The sequence below is a fragment of the Calonectris borealis genome, chromosome 11, assembly GCF_964195595.1.
Source record: "Calonectris borealis chromosome 11, bCalBor7.hap1.2, whole genome shotgun sequence".
NCBI lineage: Eukaryota > Metazoa > Chordata > Aves > Procellariiformes > Procellariidae > Calonectris > Calonectris borealis.
The window spans coordinates 14,205,273-14,231,198 of NC_134322.1; the positions used below are offsets into that span (position 1 = coordinate 14,205,273).

The 25,926-nt window shown below is 39.3% G+C and overlaps 2 protein-coding genes across 6 annotated transcripts in view; both read right to left on the minus strand.

Annotated features, from left to right (window-relative positions):
- Nucleotides 1-2,127: 2,127 nt before the first annotated feature.
- On the minus strand, nucleotides 2,128-14,342 carry ARPP19 (cAMP regulated phosphoprotein 19). The gene is made up of 3 exons (XM_075160093.1): nucleotides 14,093-14,342; nucleotides 8,880-9,002; nucleotides 2,128-5,440 (listed from the first exon to the last, which is right to left on the minus strand). Exons 1-3 carry the CDS (start codon nucleotides 14,135-14,137, stop codon nucleotides 5,270-5,272), a joined length of 339 nt encoding a protein of 112 aa, XP_075016194.1. The 5' UTR covers nucleotides 14,138-14,342; the 3' UTR covers nucleotides 2,128-5,269.
- Nucleotides 14,343-18,743: 4,401 nt separating this feature from the next.
- The window catches only part of ATOSA (atos homolog A), a 49,366-nt gene continuing 42,183 nt past the window's right edge, over nucleotides 18,744-25,926 (minus strand). For all 5 annotated transcript variants that reach the window (XM_075160097.1, XM_075160096.1, XM_075160095.1 and 2 more), the window contains 2 exons: nucleotides 25,427-25,626; nucleotides 18,744-19,996 (listed from right to left, as the gene is read on the minus strand). In XM_075160097.1, the coding sequence (XP_075016198.1) occupies nucleotides 19,843-19,996; nucleotides 25,427-25,626 (354 nt within the window). In that variant the 3' untranslated portion in view covers nucleotides 18,744-19,842. The remainder of the gene's footprint in view (nucleotides 19,997-25,426; nucleotides 25,627-25,926) is intronic.

Genomic DNA, 25,926 nt, shown 5'->3' on the forward strand with positions numbered 1-25,926 from the left:
TTCAGGCAGTACCAGTTGAACAGTTACCAGTTAAGAACTCTGAAATGTAATGTAAGAGACACGTAGGAAGAGATAACATCATGTACCCTGCACGTATTCTCCTGATAACACTTGGGATTTACTTCCAGGTTTTTTGGGCTTACAGAAAAGGCAAGACACAATGAATTCTTAACCTACATGATGAAATTCCCATGCAGAAAGCTTGCCTTGATCCATCTATGCCTATACTAGGAAGATTTCTCTTGTCTCTAGAATATCACATACATATTTTCTTTTCAATGTATTGGCAGATTTTTTTTCAACAGTATAAAAATCATCACCTGAAAATGGACCTGAAGTTCAGAAGAATCCATAGCTCCCATTCTTGCATTTAAGCATCCTTGTAATTTCAGCTATATAATTCAACTCCTAGAAAATGCTGCACATTCAAAAATCCAAGTCCTGTTTCTCAAGGAAGACTCTTACAGTTGTTTTTTCCGCAAACCCAGTAAGGAAACAACCCTACCATACTAACACAGACAGAAGTACCAGCAGAGGTTGAACCCAGTCTCTATGGAGACTCTTTGTACCAGGAATGTCAACGAGAGTTATCTGGTTATTCTCTAACATAGTCAAGGGAAGTTGACAGATTATCCAACCATACTCCTCTTTTAATAAGAGCTACAACACTGTTCTGCAATAAGTTAAAAAAAACTAAACTCAACTGAAATCTGTTACTAAATTTAGACAAAGTCAGAAACAAAAAGTACTTCATCTTCCCCATTTTAAACCAAAGTCAAATAAACATCCATCCATGGGTGGAGGCTTTGTCAACATTTTCCGAAGCAGTAAGTAAACAGACTTCTGTACCTGCTATAAATATGCAAGAATATTTATCATGAATGTATATCAAACAGCATCCTCGTTGTAACAAAGATGTACTGCCTGAGAAAGACAGGGATAATTCAGTCATCTGCCCCTGAACTAAAGCTTTTTCAAGCACGTCAGTTGAGCTCAAGGCTGTTTGCCTCTGTGCTAGTACTCCAGAAACATTTTCAAGGTAAGTATTTAATGAGAATAAATGCTTTGAATACGCATAGAACTTTCCAGATTTCAAGTTACTCTGGATCTATAGATGCCAGAAATTGGGATGAAAAAGCCAAAGACGTGAATCTGGAAATGGGTGGCTCGCTTGTACTAAAGCAGGAATAAATAATCAAACCACACATTCAGCCCAACTACACTTTAAAAAAACACCACATTCATCCTGCTTGCGTGCTCCCCCAGTCTGTTCTTCCCAACCTCACAGAAAGCCCCCCAGCCATCAAATAAACAAGTTACTGCAATCTTGCCTCCCTCCTGAATAACACCGTCATGTTCTGCAAGCACAGCCACTAAACGCAAAGCTTCTTTGAGCGTAGGTCTGTGCAACCATACCTGCCACAGCTCTAATTAGAAACAGATTTGGGCAATAAGCCTGTATTTAAATAGTTTGTCTTTGCCTGAAGATTGATGCCACTCCCCATACAGAGATTCAGATAAATTACTTTAGGTTACTAATGCCAGTGTTAACGTAGCCTTTGCGCTGCCTCAGCACAGTATCTGAATGACACTACTTAAATTGGACATCTTTCTCCTCACTTTGTTAGAGATGCAGAGTATAGAGGGTGTTACTATGAACTTGGTGACTGAGCTAATTGTGTAAATATACCACGGGGATCTTGAGTTGCACAAAGATCAGCACCTAAGTCACAGTCTGAATATGAAATTAGTTGGACCTTTTCCAGCATCTTGATTTCTTGGAAACGTTGCCATATTCAGGCCAATACAGTCTATAGCAATGCAAACTTCTATATGCCAAGCTAATTCCCAGAAATCCCCTTCACTCAGTGCAAGGGACCAAAACAATCATATGTTACGGAGTTTTCAAACAATAAGCTTTAATCGCCTTATTAGAAAAATAAGCACTGAAATATATATAAATGTGATTACATTAAAGTAATTCTGTAATCTAACATACTAGAAACCAAAGCCCAGTCATATTTTTAATGATACAGAGTAGCAAGATTTAGGTTTTAGAAATTTTCCATAGAGAATACCCAAGTATGCAGTATCTTTTAGGAAACCACAGTAAAGACGAGACAAATCTTCACGTTGCAATAAAAACTAAGTAGATCAATTTATTCTGTATACTATACAATGTGTAAGTTTGTAAAGAACAATTGACATTTTTATCACCTTAACATCTTGACTGGGTGTAAATATGTCCAACAAAACGTATTCCTGTGGCCTTTACACAAACACTGTCCTACTACATCAAGAACAATGAGAGGGAAGCCTTTGGTGCTACAGATTTGGGGACATATCTGTGAAGTTGTAATTAATCCACTTTACTATCTCGAATAAAATGTTGGTTCTATCTGCTATTATAAGCCTACATGAGTACTACTCTAATAACTAAACACTGTCTATCTTTAAAGGCAAGATATGAAAGGGACTGCCAGTCTACAGTGTGGACAGGTTTTCTTTGAAAAAGGTCATTATCAAATGGTAAAACTTATATAATACATTATGTACATACGTTTGGATAGCTGAGTTATCTTGCTGGAGTAAGCTGAAAGCAAGCATCGATTTGCAGTCATGTTTGATTTACTGTTAAGTGATTATTGGACTTAAGTTTTATACAGTGTGTAGAATCAAAATAGCTGTGCCTGCTGCTGAGGTCTGTCAGATGTGAAGGCTCATAATCAGTCATTGACCTAGTTAGTATTACAGTACTTCAAATATACACATGGATAATATATTCACGGCTGAATTTGTAGTAATCTTAAGAACTGCAAGTCACCAAGTGAACGTCAGAAGAGCTTGTGTTGTCCAACCAGCAGGACAAGCTGAGTTGTAGCTAAGTGAGTGGAATGTTTAAATTTAAATGGCTATTTTTTTAAACCTTCCCAAACATCAAGAAAGCTCACCTTATGTGAGCTACAGAATAGTGGCACCAGACAATACACAGCAAGTCGCCTTAAATTGTTCAAAATTTGTTTCAGGCCCAGTCCTCTCATTAAGTTTCAATTTCATTTATACATACAAAAATAAAGAGGGATTTTCACATTAGGACAAACATCTATAAAAAGCAGTTTGCTTCAATGTATCTAGTTTCCTTGCTATTCTCCCAGCCTAACTTCTTACTTAAAAGAAGTCAAGTAAGCCTGTTTCTTCAACCTGTTCTGCAAAAATCACAAATTTTTTATAACTCTAGCGGAGGATAAGGAATAAGGACAAGCTTGACAGAGCCCATTTAATTACTAGAAAAGGGCTGTACAGACTTGAAAAGATCAGGTTAGCAATTTCAAAATTCTCTGGAATGACTTCTCTGAACCAAAGACATTATATAGACACCGATATACTTTGCTTGTGTTCTGATCAAAACAGAACCAAATTAAGATTTTTCATTCTCTTGATCATTTTCTTATGTTTGTCTTCAGAAGAGAGCATTGCAGAAAATATGGGCCAGTGTTCTTTTTGACTAGCAGTCCTTTATCTTGTAAGACCTTTCTGAATATGTCAACACAAAGCATATCCTTCTAAAACCAGGCATCTTCAAGAGTGTTTTCTCTTATAATACCCACATTGGTACTTTGTTTTTAATAGGCTGTTTCAGAACTGTTTCTTTGAAGAAAAAAGTATTCAGTAAACTGATCTTTTTAAAGTTTCTTATACTCCCAAAGAACATCAAGGCTGTGATCACCTATATTAAAATCAATTACACTATGGATCATACTGCACTTTTAATATTCTGATTTCATTGAATAAACATGCTTTTAAATGCATCAAGTTATCTGTCTAATATCAGCTATGTATTTTGGCAATCTAGTACTTACGACCTGCATCATAAAGATGAACTGAAGTTCATTCCTATTTTCTGACATGAAAAGTTACCTATTTCTCAATAGGTCATTATATAAATACCACTTCCAGTTCTTTGTTTCCCCAAAGCCAATGAGGGGCTGCTGTATAACAAAGAGAAATGGAGTTAGTTTACTACCACTTCAGGAGTCCAAGGAAAAAAAAAAATACACCCTTCTACTTCCAGAAGTCTAAAGTAGCCCAAAGACAATTATATATCAAACCTTAGCAAGCCTAGATTTGGAGCTTGCCACACAGGAAACTCTCTAGAACAGTACATTTCGCCATCTCCCATGTCATCAGACAGAGCATTTCAGCTTCAAAAGCTTAAAGAGCTGCTGAACAGAAAGGGCACTTGCCTCCAAATATAGGTACAAATTCCAGATTTATATTTGAATGCTGGACGTTGTTGCAAAACAAAATATACAACCACAAAAGCATAAGGCTGAGTCAAGTGTAAATATAAGTGTTTCACAAATTTCAGGTATTCAATTTTTACTCTCAGTAGCAAGACTCTGGGCTCTTTGTTTCAGGACAAGACTTTGAAAGATACAGAATCACTTGTGCTTTGATTGGCACATTATCTGATTTTTAAAATGTAAAACTAATAGACGTTTGCAAAAGGTTGTGCAAAACTATTGTATTTACAAAAATGGCACAAGAGTGAATTCAACAGTCTATGCACATGCACACTTCATTCACATCTTCAACAAAAGTGTGTCCTAAGCTACGGAACTGAAAAGAATACCAGCTTCAACAGGCAGTTGTCAATAAGCACTAGATTCACAAGAGTTACACCAGAATGGGCAAATATTGCCCAAGTAAAAACTCTATTGTTAAAGCTGAAACAGGTTTAAGGCCGTTCAAGTTCAAAAGCTGAAACAAAATTCAATCAGAGCCCTGTCTTTGTTTTTATACATGCTTTACCATCTAGCAACTTGTGGTCTAAACCTCTATTTTAGACAACAAACCCAAACACAGAAGAAAAACCCAACACAACTGGAGGTTATATTAAATACAAATATGCTGTAATTAAGATGAAATAACAAAAGCAGAAACATTAGAAGTTGTAAAACTTGCGATGTCACTTGCTGGAACCAGTCCTACACTAGGAAATGGGCAATATGTACATTTTCAAGTAGATTACATTGCTCTAACCAAACTTGTCCTTTTTAATCAGTGCATTTTTCTCAACTAGTCCAAATACTACACGTTTTACTCTTAACAGTACTCCCTTACAATAGCAGCACATGCTATCGCTACCTGCAAAGCTGTCAGTCTCATGACTTAGTGTAAGAAAGAAAAAGGGGGATGTGAGGGTGAGAAATAACTATTAAGGAGAAATAACAGGAATGAGAATAATCATGCAGTTCAGCTGTTCTCGTCAGCCAGCCAGCTTGCTAGCAACAAGAGATGGTTTCCGCTGTGGAAGATCCTGTGGAGTAGGAATATGGTCACCAGTGACTTCTGTCTTGTCAGGAGCTGCAGTAGGCAGTTGCTTATTCTTCATCTTTGCTTTAGCCATGTTGTAATCACCAGAATCGAAGTATTTTTGCTAGAAGACAAAACACACGTATATTTAAAAGCCTGTAATCTTATCAGATGCATACACTGAATTACATGGTTAAATAGATTGCTTAAATTTTAAAAACAGTTGTAAAACCTTCCCAATTTGGCAAGGTAGCTCTATGTTGATGAAAAAAAAAAAATCTTATCAAGACTATTAAGCACAAATAGCTAAACTCTTAACATCAGGTAAGTATACATTTAAGGCTCTACATATACCATTGATCTCACATCATACATGAACATTTTTTGCCCCGGTTTTCCCAAGAGCTCATCTCCCACAAGTGAAACCTTGGGGTTTGTTGCAAATTTTGTTGCAGTGAACAAGTTCTGCTACACAGAATAACCAAACAATGCATAAACTAAAGCTGGAGAACAGAGCCTCCTCTGTCATATCAGAAGATCAAAGTAGCATGAAACTGCATGCTAACAAGAAAACCTCTTATCTGCATACATTAAAACAGTGAAACTATAATCCCTAAAGTTCCCAAACCAATTATTTAGTAAAGTCAAATCTACTGTGTAGTCCTTCTGAAAAGCACTGTGTGAAGGAAATTCTTATCCCACGCTCCAGGTTTCTTCTGAATACAAAAGTGAGTACATTAAGTTTGAATTTCTAAAGCAGCGTTCTTTAATATTTCAGCAAATGTTTATTAGCATAACCTTTAACTGTCTTTTTTGTTGTCAGATACTAAGCTATCTACGGATGTTAAGGACAAATGACTGTTATGATTTATCTGCATCATTGTAAATAAGATGAGGCATGGAATTTCATCCAAGGTCTGCATCAAGTCCTCAACTCACACAGTTTTGCAGGAAAGGTTGTATTCTGTTTACATCTCACTATGAGGTCTACCATTAAGGTACTTGTAACCCATGATTTTGAACAGATTGTCATATGAGGCTAAAAAAAAATTAGATTCAGGACAAAGATTTACACCAGCAATTGCCGCTTACAATCACAATCATCTCTGAAGAGAACACTCTCTAGTTAGCTTTATAGAGGCTTATTCCTCAGTCAGTTGAACAACAGCCATCACTACCTGCTATGTTTAAGTGCTTTCAGGCAGCATATTACTACCATACTCTCTATTTTGCATTAGTACTAATCAGCTGCAAAATGTTCAGTAGCAGCAGCTGTTAGAAGTAATTTGAACACCTGACTTAACAGGCCTTTACCTAAGGCCAGGGGTGGGGGTGGTTATGCAAGGCTTTAAATGTTCCCTGCAAGAGCCTTAAAAGTTACCAAATCACTGGTATATCCGAACCACACACTTTTATTCGTAAACCTTCCCAATTCAATACTTTTGATGATGTAATCCTTATTTACACAACAATTTTCTAGCACTGTATGTGCATACCAGACCTCAAGTTATAACATAATCTGATTTGGAAAAAGGCTTTCATATTTTGCCATTCAAGACTGCAGAAACCAAAAGAAACTTTTAAACAGCAACTAGGTAATAACAGAATTGCTCAATGTTTAGATGTGTTACTGCTGTTAACATACCTATTTCTGTCCATGTAAGAGCTCCAAATAGAATCCCTGTACAGGAGTATGGTGTAGCATGGTTCTCATCTACTATTATTCTGGAGAAAGTGTGCTAATAATGGTGTGTGCACCCAATGCAGAACATTTCTGAAGAGCAAATATTAATGGGCAGAGCGTGTCCTAGTTGCCAAATCAAAGAAAATCTGGGCTACAGCTGACTACCTACATTTAGAAGAGTATCTGAGAAAACCTACCATCTTTCATGCATTAGAATATCAGTCCATTTCTTCCTTTAAATTATTCCTGTATTTTCCTCTGATTTACTCTAGCTTCTCATAGATGGCCTGTACTTGATCATCCCTTTCAAACTGACTATGTCTGTCCAGGTGTCTTCGTGTCAGAAACACTATCTGAAAGCACACTCACTATCCTCACTCTGTTTTAAACTTCAGCAATCCAGGCAGCCCAAACCAGGCGTCTATATCAAGTAAAGATGCTTCCTCATTTAAGACACTGAGCACACTAAACAAAAATAATAAAAAATAAAATGGAAGAAAGTTATTACCACCACATCAGGAGTGGAGAACTGAAGAAGGCAGATTATGAATTGGAATCCACAATTTATCCACTTTATGCCATCTTTCATCAAAGTAGCAAAATCCCAAACACTTAGTCAATTAAGATGCCCACTGGTTTACCTCTGCTCAAATTTGAAAATATAGGCTGCAACAACCTTTGCATTAAATACTGCTATAATCAAGATGAAGATATTGTACAGATTGTTATTGTCGGTGGTGAGTTTTCCTCACATTTGCACTGACTGCAAGCAATCATAATTCCTTTACAGCCATCAATCCTTAGGGAGTGGATGCTGGTCTGTTTTCCCGAATTATCATCACAATACATACTAACCTTCTCCCTTCTGTGTCTACACATACACCAAACCCACTGAAGTCTCATTTAGGCTGCCGTTGACCACATAACAGCATAACTCACAAAAGGAGTCACCTAATCTATCACCTGCCCATGCCCAGCAGCCATTAACTATGCTGCATATGCTCCAACTTACGAGAGAAAGCTTATTCAAAAAATCTGCCAACAGTAACAATTCCCAGGAGATGCTACCAGATAGCACAGAATTAGATCAGCACTGAACTCCAACAGCTGGTTTGCGAAGGATTTATACTTGGAATCATTGCATGCACTCAAAGGGCCTAAACAATAGTAAAAAAAAAAAAACAAACAGTGTGACAGCAATGAATGCATCATCAGAAGTAGTGATATACTACAATTATTCCAAGAACAGAGTTCTAGCATGCCTGAAAGGCATTACATAATCACTTTATGAATAATTAAACTAAAAAAAAAAAAACAGTTGAATAACTAAGAAAATAAGAGACACTGGTTAAATGTGAACAATATCGAAATATTAACTCATTCTTCTATCATTATTTTTTAGCTAGGGTGTATATTCAGAATTACACTGCCACTCTCAAGCCACTGATGTCAGATGGTGCCTGGTGTAACACAGCAGACACTAAACTTTCATGTGCTAAAAACATGGATAGTAAGAGCGGACATACATTTTGGAGACATAAGAATGGGCAAGATCAGTACAAAACAGGGATGAAATTCTGACCCTTAGCGTTTACTATAATGTTTTTTTATGAAGTCTATCACAGCAGCACTGAGCCAGCTTCTAAGTTTAATTTTTTCTAAAAAGTGCAGTTGAGCCATTGATGCTGTAAACCGCTATCCTGCCAATTTGGCATTTGTTTTGTGGAAACAAATTTCTCTTCCTTGTGATTTCACAGACAAAGTTTAAATTTCTTAGCACTCTTACTCACGCAAAGGCCTGTGGAATGGAAAAAAAAAATCACAGATACAGAAATTTTGGAATTTCTTGTCCATACCCTATGGACAATAAAGAACTCACTCCTTTTTGAAGCCTCTTCCTCAAGAAGTCTGAGCCTCCTGGCTTCTGGCCCAGATGAGGATATCTTGCTTTCAATTTTGCTTCTTCAACTTTTTCTGGGCTGATGACCTTATCCTCCATTTCCTGAAAGACAATTAGCAATACTGTAAATGAAATATATAATAATGAACTATTTGTGCAGAATATCTTTGCAGGTAATTCACCAACATGCTGATTGCTGCTACCAAGTGAACATATCAATTACTTGAATAGACATTTTCATATATTCTCTCTCGAATACTGTAAGAGCAACTGTAAGAGTTCAGCCTCCCATCTTAGATGCCTTTCCTGGAGATGTGTTTGAATCTAACCAATGCATTTCTCTTTCACATAAAAGTAGTCTATACTAAAATTAAATTATTCAATTTTCAAAAAAAAAAAAATATCCCCCAAAACAAAAAACATTTTTTGGTCAAAACAAGGGTTCCGCTAAGAATAAAGAAATGTTGAAAGCTAGGCAAAAGCCACAGGACTTTTTTTCAACTGCCCCTGTTTGATCATGAAGTTGCACAGACAGACTAGCACCTGCATTCCCACAATCTAGTTTGTATGACTGCTCTAACTGTAATGCGTTGATATTCACTGTGAAACAGTGCTAAAGTAGCTCAGTCTCAAAAACATGCCTGCTATCATATTAACAGCAACAATACTGTATTTCTCTATACATGTCTATATCCTAAAATTATGAGGATGAAGACAGTTGGATAGTGCATTTGTGTAAAATAAAATGCCTATTTTATGAGTATGCTGTAAAATATGGATGCTCAAAGTAATCATTTGAAGATGCTCATTTGGCGTAAACTGCCATTTGTACATCCAGTCTTTCAACAATGACCTCTACATTACACTCATCTTTCCGGTCCATGCAGCAATTTGACGTATGAAGTACAATTTCTTCTATTAGATCACTTCTAAAATATCTTCCATTCAAAATTCTTTTTGTGCTACTTTCCAGTCTTTGACCAAGGCCTTTTTTTTTTTTTTTTTTTTTGCATGCAAACCACTGCTAGTTCAGGGAAAATATATATTGATTTGCACTGACTGCTGTAGTTCTTGAATTGTTATTATCATCTGAAGTCACAGAAAGACTTTTAGGCAGGAAAGAAGAATTGCCATTGAAATCATGAGGGCCTCACATTCATCTGTGACCAAGGTTTCACATCTACTTAGAGCTGCTTAGGCAGCCCCTTCACACTTTTCTCCATCCATGTCATCATCCTTTGCATTGCATCAGTCAGCATGACTGCATGTACTCCCCATGAATGGGTTACAGAAATTAATTCAACAGAAAAATAACCATCCCGTTTTTTTTTTTTTCCTTGTGGGGCTGTGTTTCATTTGGATCAGTTTCCAGTCTGGATCACCAAGCAGCTGCACAAACAGGTATGTTAGCACAGCCGCAGGGAGGACAGAGCAACACAAGCAGCTGAGAGCTACTGAAGCCAGAACCGCCAAAGAACTAGAGCCACCACACTAGCCTACCCCAGTGCTTTCCTGTATCTCTTATAAAAGCTCGAAGTTCTGTAATATTCAACATCTTTCTGGTAAGAAACCTCAGAAGCAAAGGTTATAACAACAGATTTAGAATATAACATTATCTAGTTGCCCCATTAGGCCAAGACACCTCAAAAACAGCTTTGCACAATACAATGGGAATCTGAATTAACAGTTCCACCAAGGAAAGACAGAAATTCTCACAACAGTTTAAAGAGAAATTTCTATGAGGACAGGAACCAATGCTTTTTATTACATGAAAACACAGCTAGGCAATACAATGCAAAACACAAATAAATATAAAGGGCAAAGTTTCCCTCACACTACTGAACAGAGAACTATATTATTTCTCACTATGTAATATCATAGCCAAGACCACTTTTTTCATGCGTTATAAAGATCATTCTTCAGCTGCTGTTCTTCCTGTTGTGCTTTATTATCATGCCGACACCGACTGGATTTTCTCAAAAGCAATGCTTTCAGCTAAACACTTTCAACATCTAATGCTGAATCACTGGGTACTCACTGTTGAGCCAATAGACAAGTATTTGAGAGAGCATGTTTTGCCAATAGTAACCAAAAGGAGATAGTTTTTAAGAACAGAGGGCCAACAATAAATAGCTTACATAAATATGTATTCATGGTGCGTCAAAGAAGACATTTATGCAAACTCACAGGGCTGACAAATCATCACATAGCAGGCAATCAAAACACAAAATACTGTGTTATGCATCAATGCAGCTGAAAAGGATACAGACTATAGTCACTTACTCTTGATGACCAAGAACAACTAAGACCCAAAAAACTACGTAAGACGTATTAAAGAATTTCAATACGAAGACTCAGGGTGTCAAACAAAACCAGCTGACGTCAGGTTCAAAAAATACTTAAGACAACAGCTCTTCATATAAAATATAGTTAAGCTGCAGAACTCCTTGCCAAAGGATACAGGGGGTGCCAAGAATTTAGATGGATTCAGAAAGCAACTCGATGTGTTCATTTGCAGCTCAGCAGACTTTTAAACCACAGATTGCTGAGACCTGGGATAGTTTTCTGGGGAAGATCACCGCATGCATACCCTGACCTTATATTCTTCTGTGGACTAGATGGTATTGAGCACTGTTGGAGATGCGTTGTTGAGCCACAAAGGCTTTAACCCAAGCCGGCAACGCCATTCATACATTTACAACATTCTCCCTTTACAGAATGTTGAAGAAGTTACAGAAGCAACAACCAAGTGACTAACAAATGATTGCAGGGGGGTGGAAATCAAGATATACCACGCTCTTCTTCCTAGTGACAACCACACAATAGTTATAATTTTAGTTCTCTACAGGAATTTGGCACAGCTAATGAGTCTGCTTACTTCATTAAAAGGATCTACCAGGAAGGCAGTAGTTACCTAACTCATTTAAAGATAGCTTTTGCTTTTAATCTTTACAGAAGTACTGGCAGCATAAAGTTCCGTATCTGTTGGCCAACTGAACTGGATGGATGAAAAAAGAGCCATCAGCCTTTTCAAGCTCTGGTATGAAGAACTCCTCCTCTTTCGCAGAAGACATCAGACAAAATGTAAAGCAGAAAATGGGAAAAACACGACAACAACACAACTCTACAGCAAACTGATGTGGCAAAAGCCAGTCCAGAAACAAAACGCACCACCTCTAACAGCTTCCTGAAAAATACAGGCTTTTAAGGCAAAAAGAGAGTTAGTGACCCAAGCATATGTTCTCCAATGTCTAAAGTTTCTTTGTTGCTGAACTTCCCCCTGCACCATCCTGGGTTTTCACACTGAGAACAGGAAACACTGGTTTTTGGCAAGTTTTCAATTTATATCACTCTCTTGTTTAACACCTTTCTCGCCTAACACATGCACAAGCTTCTAACAGCATGTTAGAAAAGTTTAGAAAAGGGGTCTGATCATGAAAACGCTGCCTTAAAGTTCACTTAGGGGCTTCATCTTTTTTAAGCATACATATGAATAAGTACTGCAAAGGTTGTTTATATAAGTATTTCAGAGCTAAGCATTAACTGAGTCAATGTTCAATTCTGCCTACCCAGACAAACAGTTTTAGGGAAGGTTAATATTGCAATGCCAGAATAGCACTAATATCACAGTATCCTAACAGGATATAAACTCACAGAAAACAAAGTTTTATTTTATTGACGTTATTAATCAGTCTCAAATACCTCATTGATTAAAACTAAATTTGCAGATCAGAAGGGACTTCTGCCTCTCAAATAATGGGTAATTTTTCAAAACAGTGCATGAGTACTGCATTTCAAGACTTCAGTCTGAAACTCAGTTAACAAAATCAGCCCCAGTCACCTGACTTCATCAGAACACACTAGAAGGCATCACAATAAACTTGCTACCACATGTTTTACTATGCTCTTATTACAGAGCTATTCTAGGAGTGCTGCATAGGCCAGGGATTTATTTTTATAGGCTTTGAACAGGAACGGTATCCTTTCAGTAGTCTACCTAACATGAATGTAAAGTCGAGCTGCAGAAAACACACATTTAAGAGTAGATTACAGACCTGCCATAGAAGCTGGTTCTGATTACTGCACCTATTGAGAAGATATCATTCCATATTAACCCCCAAAGCTCTACTTGTATAACTAACTCATATCACAAATTGTAAATTATTAAGCAAAAACTTGACAGCTGAGGTAGATCAAGCTTTTTCTTTCAGCGCCTTCAAAGCAGTACTTGTGTTTCATAACTGCTCCCTATCAGAAATAGCTGTGGAGATTGCAACTGAGTCCATACAGCAATGACAAGACTAAAAAACAAACGGCTTCTTAAAGTCACAGCCAACAGAGGTAAAATGCTAACAGCATATAGTCATCTATGAAGCCAAATCCCACTTAAGAAGCTATAAAATTATTAGTTATGGAGATGACATAATAGTGCTATCACAAGATAACCCAGCCAGTTATTCTTTCTAAAAGCCTTAACTAGAACAGGCCACAGCCATTGTGTTTTGGATATTTCTCCCCCTAAATAGCTTAATTAAAAGCTGAAAATTTTCTAAAAGTGACACAAAAGTTTAGCCACCGGATTATGGCTGCTCTCCAGCCGCTGCGACTGTGAGCTGAAACTCCTTCCCTCAGGACGCCCTGGCAGGCAGGGCACCTGGCGAAGAGCGGGGCCGAGGCCGGTCTAGGGAGGGCAGAAGCGCCATTAGCCCGTCCAGGCCCGAGCACGCCAACGATTTACCAGAGAACAAAAATTCCCAAGTGCAGAAGCCGACATGGTGGTGCCGCTTCTCCGCCTCCAGCCTCCGCCAGCCGCAGGCGGCAGGGCCCGCGCCCTCCTAGCCGCTCCAGCCTGCAGCACGGCGCCGCTCCCGCCGCAGGCCCCGGGCCCCGTCCCGCCTGAGCCGGCGGTGGCGGGCGGCTGGGGAGGGCCGCCCGGCTCCCCCTGCCCCCAGCGCGGCGGCGGAAGAGCCGCTGCTCTGATGGGGCTCCGGCCGCGGCGAGGAAGGCGGCCAGGCCCGGGAGACGCTACCTCAAGGGCCGCGGCGGCCTGCGAGGCTCCCCCGGCCGAGGGAGGGAAAGGCCCCAGCCGCGGCGCCCCCGCTCCGCCTCAGCGCGCAGATGGAGGCGGGAGAAGCCCCGCGGGCCTCCTTCTGCTCCTCGGCGGGGCCGCGCGGGGGCTCCTGGCCACCCACCTTCTGCTCCTCGGCCGAGGCGGGCTCGGGACTCTCGGCAGACATGGCGCCGCGGCAGCAGGACGGCGGGGAGAGGGCAGGCGAGGGAGGCGCGACCGCCGCTCCTCCGCGCAGCGCAGCGCTGCCACCACCTCCCGCACAAGATGGCGGCCGCTCGCACGACGGTGCGCCGGCGGGACCAGACTTCCTCCACGCTCAGCCTCCCCGGCGGCACGGCCACGCTCCCAGCGCCGCTCAGGAGCGGCTTCCGTCTCCGCCCCCGGCCGTCACGTCCGCTGCCGGGCAGGCTGGGAGGTGTAGTCCGGCGGGCAGTGGTTCTCACCCCCCGGAGCCGCGTCCAGCCCTGCCCCGAGGGAGCCGGCGGAAACGGCCCTGGGGCCTTCCAGGCGGCGCGGGCCCGGCAGGCCCCTCCGAGGAGCGCGAGGCCTTCGCTCAAAGCGCACAGTCACGGCCGTTTATAGAGACCTGGCGCAGCAGCAGCAGCGCATGGCCGAGCTCCGGCGGGCAGCCTGGGTGCAGCTTTCAGAGGCCGAGGCTCGGCCCCGCACCCCCGGCGCCTCGCTGGCACCCCCGCAGCACCCCGGGACCCAGCTCGGTCCCCACCACGGCCCTGCCGCGCGCTGCTCCTGCAGGCCGGGCTCCGCGGCCTCCCCTGCCCGACATCGGGGTAAAGGGGGAAAAAAAGACCTTTGCTGCTTGGCTAAAATTAGCTCTTTTTGCTACTTCTACAGGTAGCACAGGAGCAACCGAGTCCTCAGAAGCTTTACCTGAGGATCTTTTTTGAATACCAGACACCAGCTGACAGGATAGGAGGTCTCATATAGTCCATTGAAACTTTTTAACAGCATAATACCAAGTTACATAAAGTATTTTCTTCCCTCCCCATCTGCTTTTCACTGTCTGGTTTTTGGCAGAACAGATCCTCCCTCGGACTCTCTTAGCCTTTAAGAATGTAAAGGAGGGGTTTAAGTAGCTCACCACTAATAAATCTTCAGGGGTCCCTAAATATGGGGATTATGTGAACAATGAGGTATAGAGGTTATTTAATACGCAGTTAAATGAATGCATACTCCCACTTTTCCTATACAAAACGGCTTTTCCTATTATCTTACACCACTTTCCCACGATTCTGACCTCCAGCCCTCCCACCGCAGTGCATCGCCTGCGTTCAGCGTCCCTCTGGGCGAGAGCCAGCACGTGCTCTCCACCCTGCAGACCCTGCACGTGTGGCAAACCAGCTGGAGCACAGCTGGGAGGGACGGGCGAGGACAGGCGTTGTGCGTTTAAGGTCCAGAAGACAGACTGCAACAGTTCAGAAAAGGCTCTCAATCAAAACAGAAGCTGTGAAGTCAACAATTTTGCCACAGTTGAATTTTGCTAAACCCCCCCCCACTAACCAGTAGTTGGAAGGGTTTTTTTGCGCAACTGAGGGATTCGTCCAGAGACCAGGATTGTGTAGTAGCAGGGAACTCACGGCATGTGCGTACCCCTCGTTCAGGAAGGGATACAGCAGGCCAGATTGCACAGGAAAATCACAGAAGGCACTAGTGAGTATTTTTTTCCCAATGATAGAACAAGCAATGATAGCAGTGGGTGTGCCACATCGGCTTCTAGCAAAACCAGGGAGCGATGGTCTGAAGGTGTGAAAAACAGAGCAACACATAGAAGAATGATCATTAAAAGGATGAAGTTCATAGATTTTGCAAGGAAGCAGAACAACAAAGCAGTGGCAGCAGACAAGAATGCAAACTTCAGGAATTTCTTTCAAATCTCTTAGGAAATTAATGTGAGGGAAAACATGGTTCTGAGGATTCAGCATTTCCTTGATGAAATTATTTCTTTAAGGGAACAAGTGTAAACTATACAGTGCAGAGGAAAGATGGGAAGTAAATTAAGAACCTCGGGAAAGCACAGGTTCTTCAATGGCCTCAAACACAAGAAAGCAGCATATAGAAACTAGGTCAATTTTTTAAGGATGTGCATCTAAAGCAGATCACGAAGACAAAGGGGCAGAGAATCATTACTGAAAATTACTGAACAAACCTTGTAAAAACAACACAATTTAATGTTTCTTTTGTTCAGTCTGGTGTGATCAAGATAGCTAGTGTAACAAATGGAGTAAAACCTCAAGTGGAATAAGGAACGATCAGTTTATAGGATACTTGAATCAGTTATTTTTTTCCTTATCTGGTAAATATTTTCAACTTGGATAAAAAATTATCCTGGAGGGTTTAGAAAACTGACTGAAGCAATCTCCAATTAATTAGGGGTCATCTATATAGGAACCTGTAGAAAATGAATGGGTTTCCAGGAGGCTGATTAAATAGGAGTAAGGGGAGGACAGAATACAAGATATATCATTAAGCCGTCTAATCAATAATTACCTGAGAAATCATCTAAAATAAGCACTCAAAAGAAACTGAGTAGCTAGACATGAATTCACAATTAAGAACAAGGGTTTCATGCAATCGTATTTCCTTTAACAAAAAGGAAACAGACCATGTGGAGAAGCGGGTGAAGGTGGCTGAAGTTCCAGACATCTTCTGGTATTAATAAGGCCTCTGGTACTTCCCGATGCAAATTAGGGAAAATCACCTAGATGAAAATTTAATGTGGTGGATGCAAGTTTTGTTGGAAATGGCTATCAATTGTTTAAACAGCAATGCTGTGTTTAGTAGGGTTTCACAGAGGGCTTCCCAGGGCCAATATTGCTCATCACTTTCACTGGTGACCCAGGTAATGTATTTATTAATATTAGCAGATTACACTGAGCAAGAGAAGCTACACGAACACTAGAAAATAATTGCAATTCAGATTCAAACAGAAGATCAGATACAAAATCTTGGGTAGTGGGTGAATGAAGTTCAATAATGACACATGCAGGAAAGCTACCATATTGGGAACAAGCAGGTAGGACACCTCTGTTATACTGGATAACAAGATGAATGCAAGTTGACATCTCCTGATACTGAAAAATCAAGTATTATAATGGGATGTATGAAGAGGACTTTAATCCATAAGACTTATCAACCAATCCTTCCAATCTAATTGGCACAGAGGGGCCCTGCTTGGGATGCTGTGTCCAGCTTGAGGCACTTCAAGACCGATTCAGACCAAAAAGAAGAAAGCAAAGAGCCAGAATGATGAGAGGTGCAGAAAATAAAATCTACAAAGCAAGGCTGACTGAGCAGTCTGGGGTTGTCTTAGATATAGAAAACAAGACTGAGAAGGGAGATAAAAGAACTAAATTGTTTTCTTTGCTTATAGTGAAAAGGCCAAGTAGTATTTGACTTCAACTGCAGCAAGATAGTTGGAAATTATAAATAGCTCTCTCTTGATAAGTATAGTTTAACACTGTAAGAGATTACTTGGAGCCTCCATCACTGGAGCCCCTCATAAACCACTCAAACATTTGTCAAAAATAATTCTATATGGTTGAGCCTATTGAGGAGTAAAGAGAAGCAGCCAATGACCTCTCAAAAATTAGTCTAGTCTCATTTCTTAACCTATGCATAGAAGGTCATGTGGAATTCAGTTCATATTTTATGAACAATCAGCATTTCTCCAGGTGTGTCCCTAATGGAAAGTGTTAACTCAGATCAAGCTGCAAATGGGAATGACTTCGTTAAATCAAAGTTGTGCATGGATAATCTATTCATTCTGAATCCATACAGGGACTAAGTGTAGTTTGACTATTGAAGTCCATACAAATTTATTTCCTAGACCACATATGTAGTGACCACATATTCAAAATCCACACTTTGCTGTTCAAAAGAAATTAATATATTACTCTGAAGGGAGAAAAGGATGGCTTGAAGAAGTCATTTAAAGTTATCAAGATACAGACATACAAACATTGCATATTGTCAGTGCAAAATAAAAAGTTAATCTACTACAGGTGAATTGTGACTTTTCATTAAAAGTGCGTCCTTTTCTCATCAAGTATGCAAGCAGATGTGCACCATGACACAAACAAGTACTCTGAGGATACATGCTGTTTGCTTATGACTCAATAGTAGCTACAAAGAAACTAGGACACATTCTCATTATACTAGTCTAGATCCTAGTTCTGTACACAGTACAACTGCAGTTGTATTTGACTCTTCTGCAAAAGAAACCTTTTCTCAGTTTTACAGGGCACACAAATGACTAGAAACTGCAAACAATCTCTTCCTGTACAGTTTTTCCCAAGTCTCTATAAAATAAATGCTAGCTAACTTTGGAAAACCTAGTGTAACAGAGGGAAAAATACTGCTGAAGTGGGGAACAGACTCGGTAATATCTGAGCTTCGCCCTTCTGTAGCAACAGCCATTTGAATATACAAGATAGTTTATAAGTATCATCTGGAAAGTCTGGTCTCCCTTACTTTCCCTGGCAGACTCCCTGGAGATTTCACGATACACTGACTTCTCCTCTCATCTAAGGGCAGTGCTGAATATACAAGATGCACGTTCACTCTTTCTCCAGTCTTCATCAGATAAGCGTGTTATACTCCCAGATATGAAGGTCACCTTCCATATTACTGACAGTCTGAAAACCAACAGCGATGTAAAGAAAAACATATAAACCAAGGTAAGACAGTTGAGAAACTCCGAGATCTTCGCCAAACATTGTAAAGCTTCATTTTCCTTATTAAATATATGCCTCAAATATAATCAAATGCTTCTAACTTTATTTCTCTCAGTTACACAGTTTAACACTTAGCATAAACTGTTTATCTGACTGTGTTTTGTTTTAGGAATACACATATGTATTGGAAAATATTTATATGCCCAATGTAGCATTTCTAGTAAAACTTCCTGTGGCCACCTAGTGGCCTAAATGGAATTGACCTATTAAAAATATTTAGGATTACAGGAAGATCCTCCTTACCTAAAAATAAAACAAAAAGTACAAGTTTCATAGCTTTTGCATATATTTAAGATATAAATACTAATTTGTTTGCACAGTACATCCTTTAACACAATCTGAGAAATCAAATGGGGGAGGGCGGGAATTTTATGTGAGAAAAACTAGTAACAGAAAGCAAAATTAAAGTGGCCCATAAGGAAAGAAAGAAATTGAGGGAGAAAAATATGAATTGAACGAATGATCTGAATGCATGAGTAAGTAAATAAACAATCTGCACTATGGTCGCAAGTGTTATTGAATCTGTATATGAGAAAAAAAGGAAAAGGGTACTGTTAAAGAGAAAAAAAGAAGAAAGCTAAGTGCTTGCATAGTATGAAATGTTATGGAAATTCACCTGTTGTCCCCATTTTCAATAACTTAAATGAATATCACTTAAAACATCACACAGATTAAAGACATCTGTATATATTTCAGATTTCAATATTAATGCCAAAAATACATAGTATGATTTTACATAGGATTTATGCTACATTAGAACACTAAAGACAAACATCACTTGAGTATTAAATGAAACATTAAATATTAAATAACTGAAAAATAAAATAAAAAGTGTAAACACTAAACTAACTTGGGAATTTGCTATTGCAACACATCCAATGAAGTGGTTTTAAACAGTACAAAAAGATTAGATTTAAGTATGTTTCCAGTCTACTTGGAATACACAAAGCTCATTCCAGAAACCTTTTAAAAACTGGTCCAGGATCACATAAGAACCTTCTCTCTCTTGAGCGCTATTTTCATTCCTTTACAGACTTAACTTTATACTGTCATCTCTACCGATCTTCACTTGTAAGGAGTAATCAACAGTAAAACGAATACTTTAGTTTGCAATTGTTTGCTAGCATCTTGGTGAAAACTGAGGATTTGTTGGAGATTCAGTGTAAGATTTGAGTTCATATGCAGCGCCGCTATCAACTTCCATGGATTTCCGAGAGAATAGGAGCCTTACATCTCTGTGGAGGTAGATCTTTCCAGATTTAGAACTCTGGAACCTGAAAAGATACAAATATCTGTATTACTAAAACAAAAGATTCATCTTTAAATATTATTGAATTAAATGTGTTCCTTTAAAAGATTAAGGCCAAAAAACATTTGAACATACAAAATCAGTCAGTTAAAATGAAAGAAGAAAGAATAACCTAACATTTTCAATCTACTTTGTTTCCTTCAGCATTTAAAGGCTCTGTTCCTAATCACCAATGTAGTGCACAGCTTTGAAAGTGGTTTGGAATATTTGACATTCACACTGCAATTATGTATGTCAAAGATTAAAGTTCTCAGCAATCTAGGAAGGCAAAAAGTGCTTTTCAGTGAGCACTCCTGAAAATGCCCAAAGGGTGGCCTAAGCACACACAAAAGGGAAGGTTCAAATATCAACACAGGCATATATACATATCAAATATATATTTCAGTGCTAGCTGTCATACAGACAGATTTCATTGCTCTCTTTATGAATGTTCCAGCAAGAAGTTTACTACTGCTTTATACCATGCACCAAATTTAAGTCCCACTCGAGAAGCAGCAGGTACAGGGATCTCTGCAGGCAGACAGAAAAAAGTTTTTCGCACAGAATACAGAGCTATTTCAGAAAGACTATAGTTCAGTGGCCCCATCACCAAAGTAAACAGTGGCCAATTCCTGGGCCCATTTATCTTTTATGCTGCAGCTAAACAGCCTAATTCAGGTCCTCCAAACCTGCCAGGAATGTGCCAGTTCCACTTTCCCTGAGATTGAACAACTATAGGTAGAGAGACGAGATCTGCATTTCAGAGAACTGTATTCTGTAGTCTTCATCTGGCAGACCTCCTTAATTTCCTTCCCTTGACCGGGAAAGGCAGGAGAACCTAAGGAGCACTTCATAAGGCAACTGGACTTAACTTCACTATCACTATGCCATGGTAAGGGAGAAAAGCTATTGCTACCGTAATAGAAATAGAAAAGCTATTGCTATTGTAGTGACAAAATGATACCATCACAAATGCTGAGAAAGCAGTGTATTATCACATGTATTACAATTTGCACAGTTTTTTAATAAGCATTTACTCATTGACCCCACTGAAGCAAAAGTAGTATCTCTAGAATAAACCTAGCCATAATTAGACTGAAATTCTGAAAGGTAAGAGAAAGACAGACAACTACAGAAGATCCATCAAGGTTTCATCATCTGGGGCAGGCAGGTTGTAGAAATAGATTCTGTGCCACCGTTTTGTTCAGATGAGTGATGCAAAATAGCCTGCAGTCATCCCCACAGCCAGACAAAGGAAAATTCTCCTCTCCTAGATACAGCTGTCAAGGGCATTAAATGTGGCGGGGTCCAGCAGAATGCTCCTACTGGCTCCCACAGAGCTCCCATCCATCACTATTTATTTGCTCGGTTGCTATCAGTGTGAAAGCCCTTTACCTGGTAGGCAAAGGGGAGAAGATTCTATCTTAAGAGAAGACTCTGGAGGAGAGCACAAGAAGGAAGCGTGAAAGAGGCGAGGGACAAACTGAACACCACAAACATTCAGCATGTAGCTCATAAGACATTTTTAAATGAAAAAAATTATTGAAAGATCTTTTGCAGCAAAAATATGATTGAAATTAATTCATATAGGATAGATAGATCTAGTTACCAAAGCACCATCATAAAGTAAAGCTCAATTCCCATTTTACACATAGATCTATCAGAATATAATTAGCAAGGTCTATTTTTAAACTTCTCAAGCTTACTATTTTCTATTAGTGAGAATCCTGCAAGATCCCCTTTGCCCAGTAAATAACGCTTCCCTGTAACATGGCTTTTCTGAGCATGACATTTCACAAGGACTGAAGGAGGATGAGTGGGAGACAGCAACAGAGTTCAGGGGATTCTTCTCATCTCTGCTTCCATCACCTGATTTTTTTCTTTGAGAAATGCTTATCGTAATAATTGGGATTTAGAAATGCTGCTCTTCATACATGCAAATACAATGGAATAATCAAGAGACAACCATTACATACACCCTTGCAGGGTGGTGATGGAGTAGCCAGCATGGGACTGGCTCCAGAGCTGAGGCGGCTCCAGCAGTTTTGCGTAAAGGCATCAAGAAAAACACAACAGAGGTCCGTGACAGATGGTGTCCTAGGAACAGTATCAGGAAGGCTTAAACACACAAATATCAGATGAGCTAGAAAGTCTGGCAGAGGAAAGAAAGTGATAAACATTACTGAAGAAATGACAAATACAAGCACAAAGCCCCTGCGTATATTTTATATATAGGCCATCAAAATTCACAAAGAACAGAGTAAGCCACAGAAGCAGGATATAGGAGGATGATCACAAAAACATATGTAGCAAGACATGCTTTGTAAGTGGAAAAGACTATACAACACAATCTATAAAATCTGTAAGTAAAATCATTGGGACAAGGATACAAATTTCTAGATCAGGAAAAATGCTGAGAGAACAGAAAGATCAAAAACCAACTAGTAAATCAGTAATAGCAGGTATCTTCAGCTTCCACCAATAAATGTACCATATGCCACATTAGGAAAATATCTTTTAAAAAAAGTTTCTAAACACCTTGAGGAATCACTACTTTTAACAACCAGTTTCAAGCTTACCCTCCACCTAGCCTTCGGTAACAACCCCTGTTTAGCTGTTAAGCAACAACAGCTATGCTCCATGCAATTAAAAGAGGCAATATGTCAGTAACTAAAGCTGTTGACCAAGCTTTAAAAACTTGAAAAATGCTGAGCTGTGGGCAGGTTAACTGTTTAATTGCCTTTTACAGGGGTACCAGAATGTGACCTAGAAACCAACAGATGGTCATCACCCTCACAACACTGGGCAGAAATGAGGCGTGAGCAGAGCTGGACCCGCAGCTCTTATGCTCACGTAGATTTAATTACAACGCAAAAATCATTGCTTCACACGCGACAAAAAAATTTATCCCCAAAGCATCTTCAAGAAATGACTTAAACTGCAGGTGCAACTCTTGATTTTCTTATAGTGAATAAAGCTTTGCTGTCCGTGCAAGCTACATTTTATATCTGTAGCTGTGGGTACAAATACAGTCTAATGGCATGTTGAACAGTATCAAACATACAAAACGGCATGCAGAAGCTGTATACACAATGAATCTGACACTTTAAAAAAGTGTTGTAGAAAACGTGGCTGCCAATGTTAAGTTCCAGACCTATGCAAGCATTTTTGCTGAATTACCCCTTGAAAAGAAGCTTTCATAATGTGAGTGCTGACAACCGTGATTAAGGCCTCGCAAGCAGATGCGACCATAACGCAGCTTTACTGGTGGTGACTTCATTTGTTTTTTTGAGCAAAATTTCAACATGTAAGCTTAAGATGCTTGTTTTAAATAACTACTGCAACTAAAACTGAAAGGCTGTTCCAAGCCAACTTGAGTAACAAAAAAAAAATCTTAATAGTTTAAATTTTTTAGGTTTGTATAGATGTTTTCAGTAAAACAGGTTTGAGGAAACATCGCTGCTTTTAAAAATGAAGTTTTAAAACCAACTTACATATGAATTAATATACCACTAAGACTTTTTAAGCTCTCCTAATTAAAATCCATCTTTAGTAAAGAAGGCTACTAGATTGACAACTGAGTCTTTGGTAATATCTGAAGTACTCTGTATAATAAGCCTCAAGACAGATTAATATAAATTACTGTAATATTTCAAGGAGTTTTGCAGTTCTTCCATTATGAGAAAGGACCCACCGTTTGGGTTCATCTCTAAAGCGAAAAACTGGCATACTCTGCAGGTATTCACTTTCCAAAGTAAGCAGCTAAGTATCGTAATTATCAGTTTGTTTTTCCAGCCAGAAATTGATGCATTTCCAATTACACATTATAAATTCATGAGTTGATCCCTACCAGAGTTCTGAAAGCTGAGCTAAATCGTACAGGTATTTCAAAACTAGAAGCATCAGAACTGCTACATTTCTGTCTCTCAGCAGGTATCAGAAATAGGAAGTTCATGAAAGAAGACTTCTAGCTATAAAAGATGACAGAGAAAAAAGCAGGTTTACCTTCAAATAGAAGTAATTATTGGGTCTGTCTACAACAAATTTACAAACTACATTAAAGCAGAAACTGAAAGGGGATACAAGTCTACCACTCTTCATGCCTGTATGCCAGACCCGGCTGGCCACAGATTTTTGCCACCTCTGCAGCTGATACCTGTCCCCAGTTCCTCCACATCAGTTAGATCAACATTACCAGTGAATAGAGCCTTTTATTTGGGCTACATGCTCTTTTTCAGAATTTACCCCAGAAGAAAATTTTTAGAAGGTGGTTAAGTGAGACACGGCAAGTTAGTGTGGCCTGAAAGGATGAATTTCAATCCAGGCTAAAAATCAGAATGAAAACACAGTTCAACAGCTTCATCGTGATGCTATTTTCACACTCCAGTAAACCAACACACATTTTTTATGACTGTCAACTTTCATTTAATGGGAAAGCGTGGCCTGGAATCACTGCCCTAGACAAAGTTGTGTTTCAAAAGTCTGCTGGGTAGAAATCAATGCCACTAAATAGGGAAAATAATATGTACCAGAAGTAATTCTACAACAAGTTAAAGAGAAAAGCGTAAGAGATTTTATTTTCTTCTGTCTGCTTGCTTCAGAATGTCACCACCATTGGGTTTCCAAGTGCTGCAATGAAAGCACTGGGTCTGCACACATGTGGTTTGTTTACTACAATAATGCAGGCAAAAGTCTGCAAACTGCAGAAGGACAGAGTATATCCATCATTCCTCCTTTGTTTCGAACTGCAGTCTCCAGAACATCCTGAGAGCAGCAGCACACTATCTGGTTTCAGGCAGTGCATTGTAAATCATTTAAGGAAGATTGTGTGAATATTTTATAAAGTGAAAGGCATTATCAGTGGTATTGCATCATAAAACAGGTATTCACATTCTTACAACTAAAGGCTGTATTTTTAGGAGTAACTCAATGTTTTTCATGTTACAAGCTATTCCGGTGAAGAGGCATGTGTGTAGGACACTGGGCACCTTCTGTACGTTGATCCTTAGTTTTGGCTTTTGCCCATATAACATCCACACTCACTATTTTCTGTAACGTCAAAAAAAGTACATTGATCCAGCCAGAACTAAATCTCTCTTGCTAAGAAAAGAAATAAGCTTTACAAGGCTATACAAAATACTTCAATGCCAAGAACAGCTTTATATTTCAACTTTGTTGCTCCCAAGCAGAATCCAAATTATTTATTAGCTCTTCTTCCTCTACTGGCTAGCTTAAAGACCAAGTTAAAAGCATTCTTTTTTTAAAATAAGTCTGTATACAGAAAGGCTGACTGGGAAAGAAATCATGAGATAAATTTTGGCAGGTACTTGTTTTTTGTCATTTTGTTTGTTGTTTTGGGGTTTGTTTTTTTTGTTGTTTTGTTGTGGTTTTTTTTTTTTAACTCCGAGGAGCTTACCTCAGATGTATGAGGTAGCGTAGTAGCCTTTCTTCAGTCTGTTGACTATTTTCTTTATTGACAGTTCTCTTGATTTCTCGTCTCACAGGAACAGAAAAAGTTCTTTGCCGTAGGAATGTTTGATGATTAGCTGGCATTTCTCTCAAGTCATAGATCACCACAAACATCTTCACCACAGTTTTGTTAGGGTTAAATAAGGTCTGAAAAGACAAACAGTTCAATACAATACCCTTTAGAGATGACAAATTTAAAACAAAACAAAACAAAACAAAAAAAACCCAAACTCCATCTGCCAAAATAGTCATCGTCCTCTATGCACTTTGTTCCGGTGTCATAAAGAAACGTTTCTGTAAAAACATTGTGCAGTTTTTCTGTTTTTCAACTCTTCAGCTACTAACAATTCCCATTTTAAAATGTAATACTAAACACAACCTAATCTGAATGAAGCACTAGTATATGACTACTATTACTTTGCTAATCTGCATGCCCATTTTTGTTTA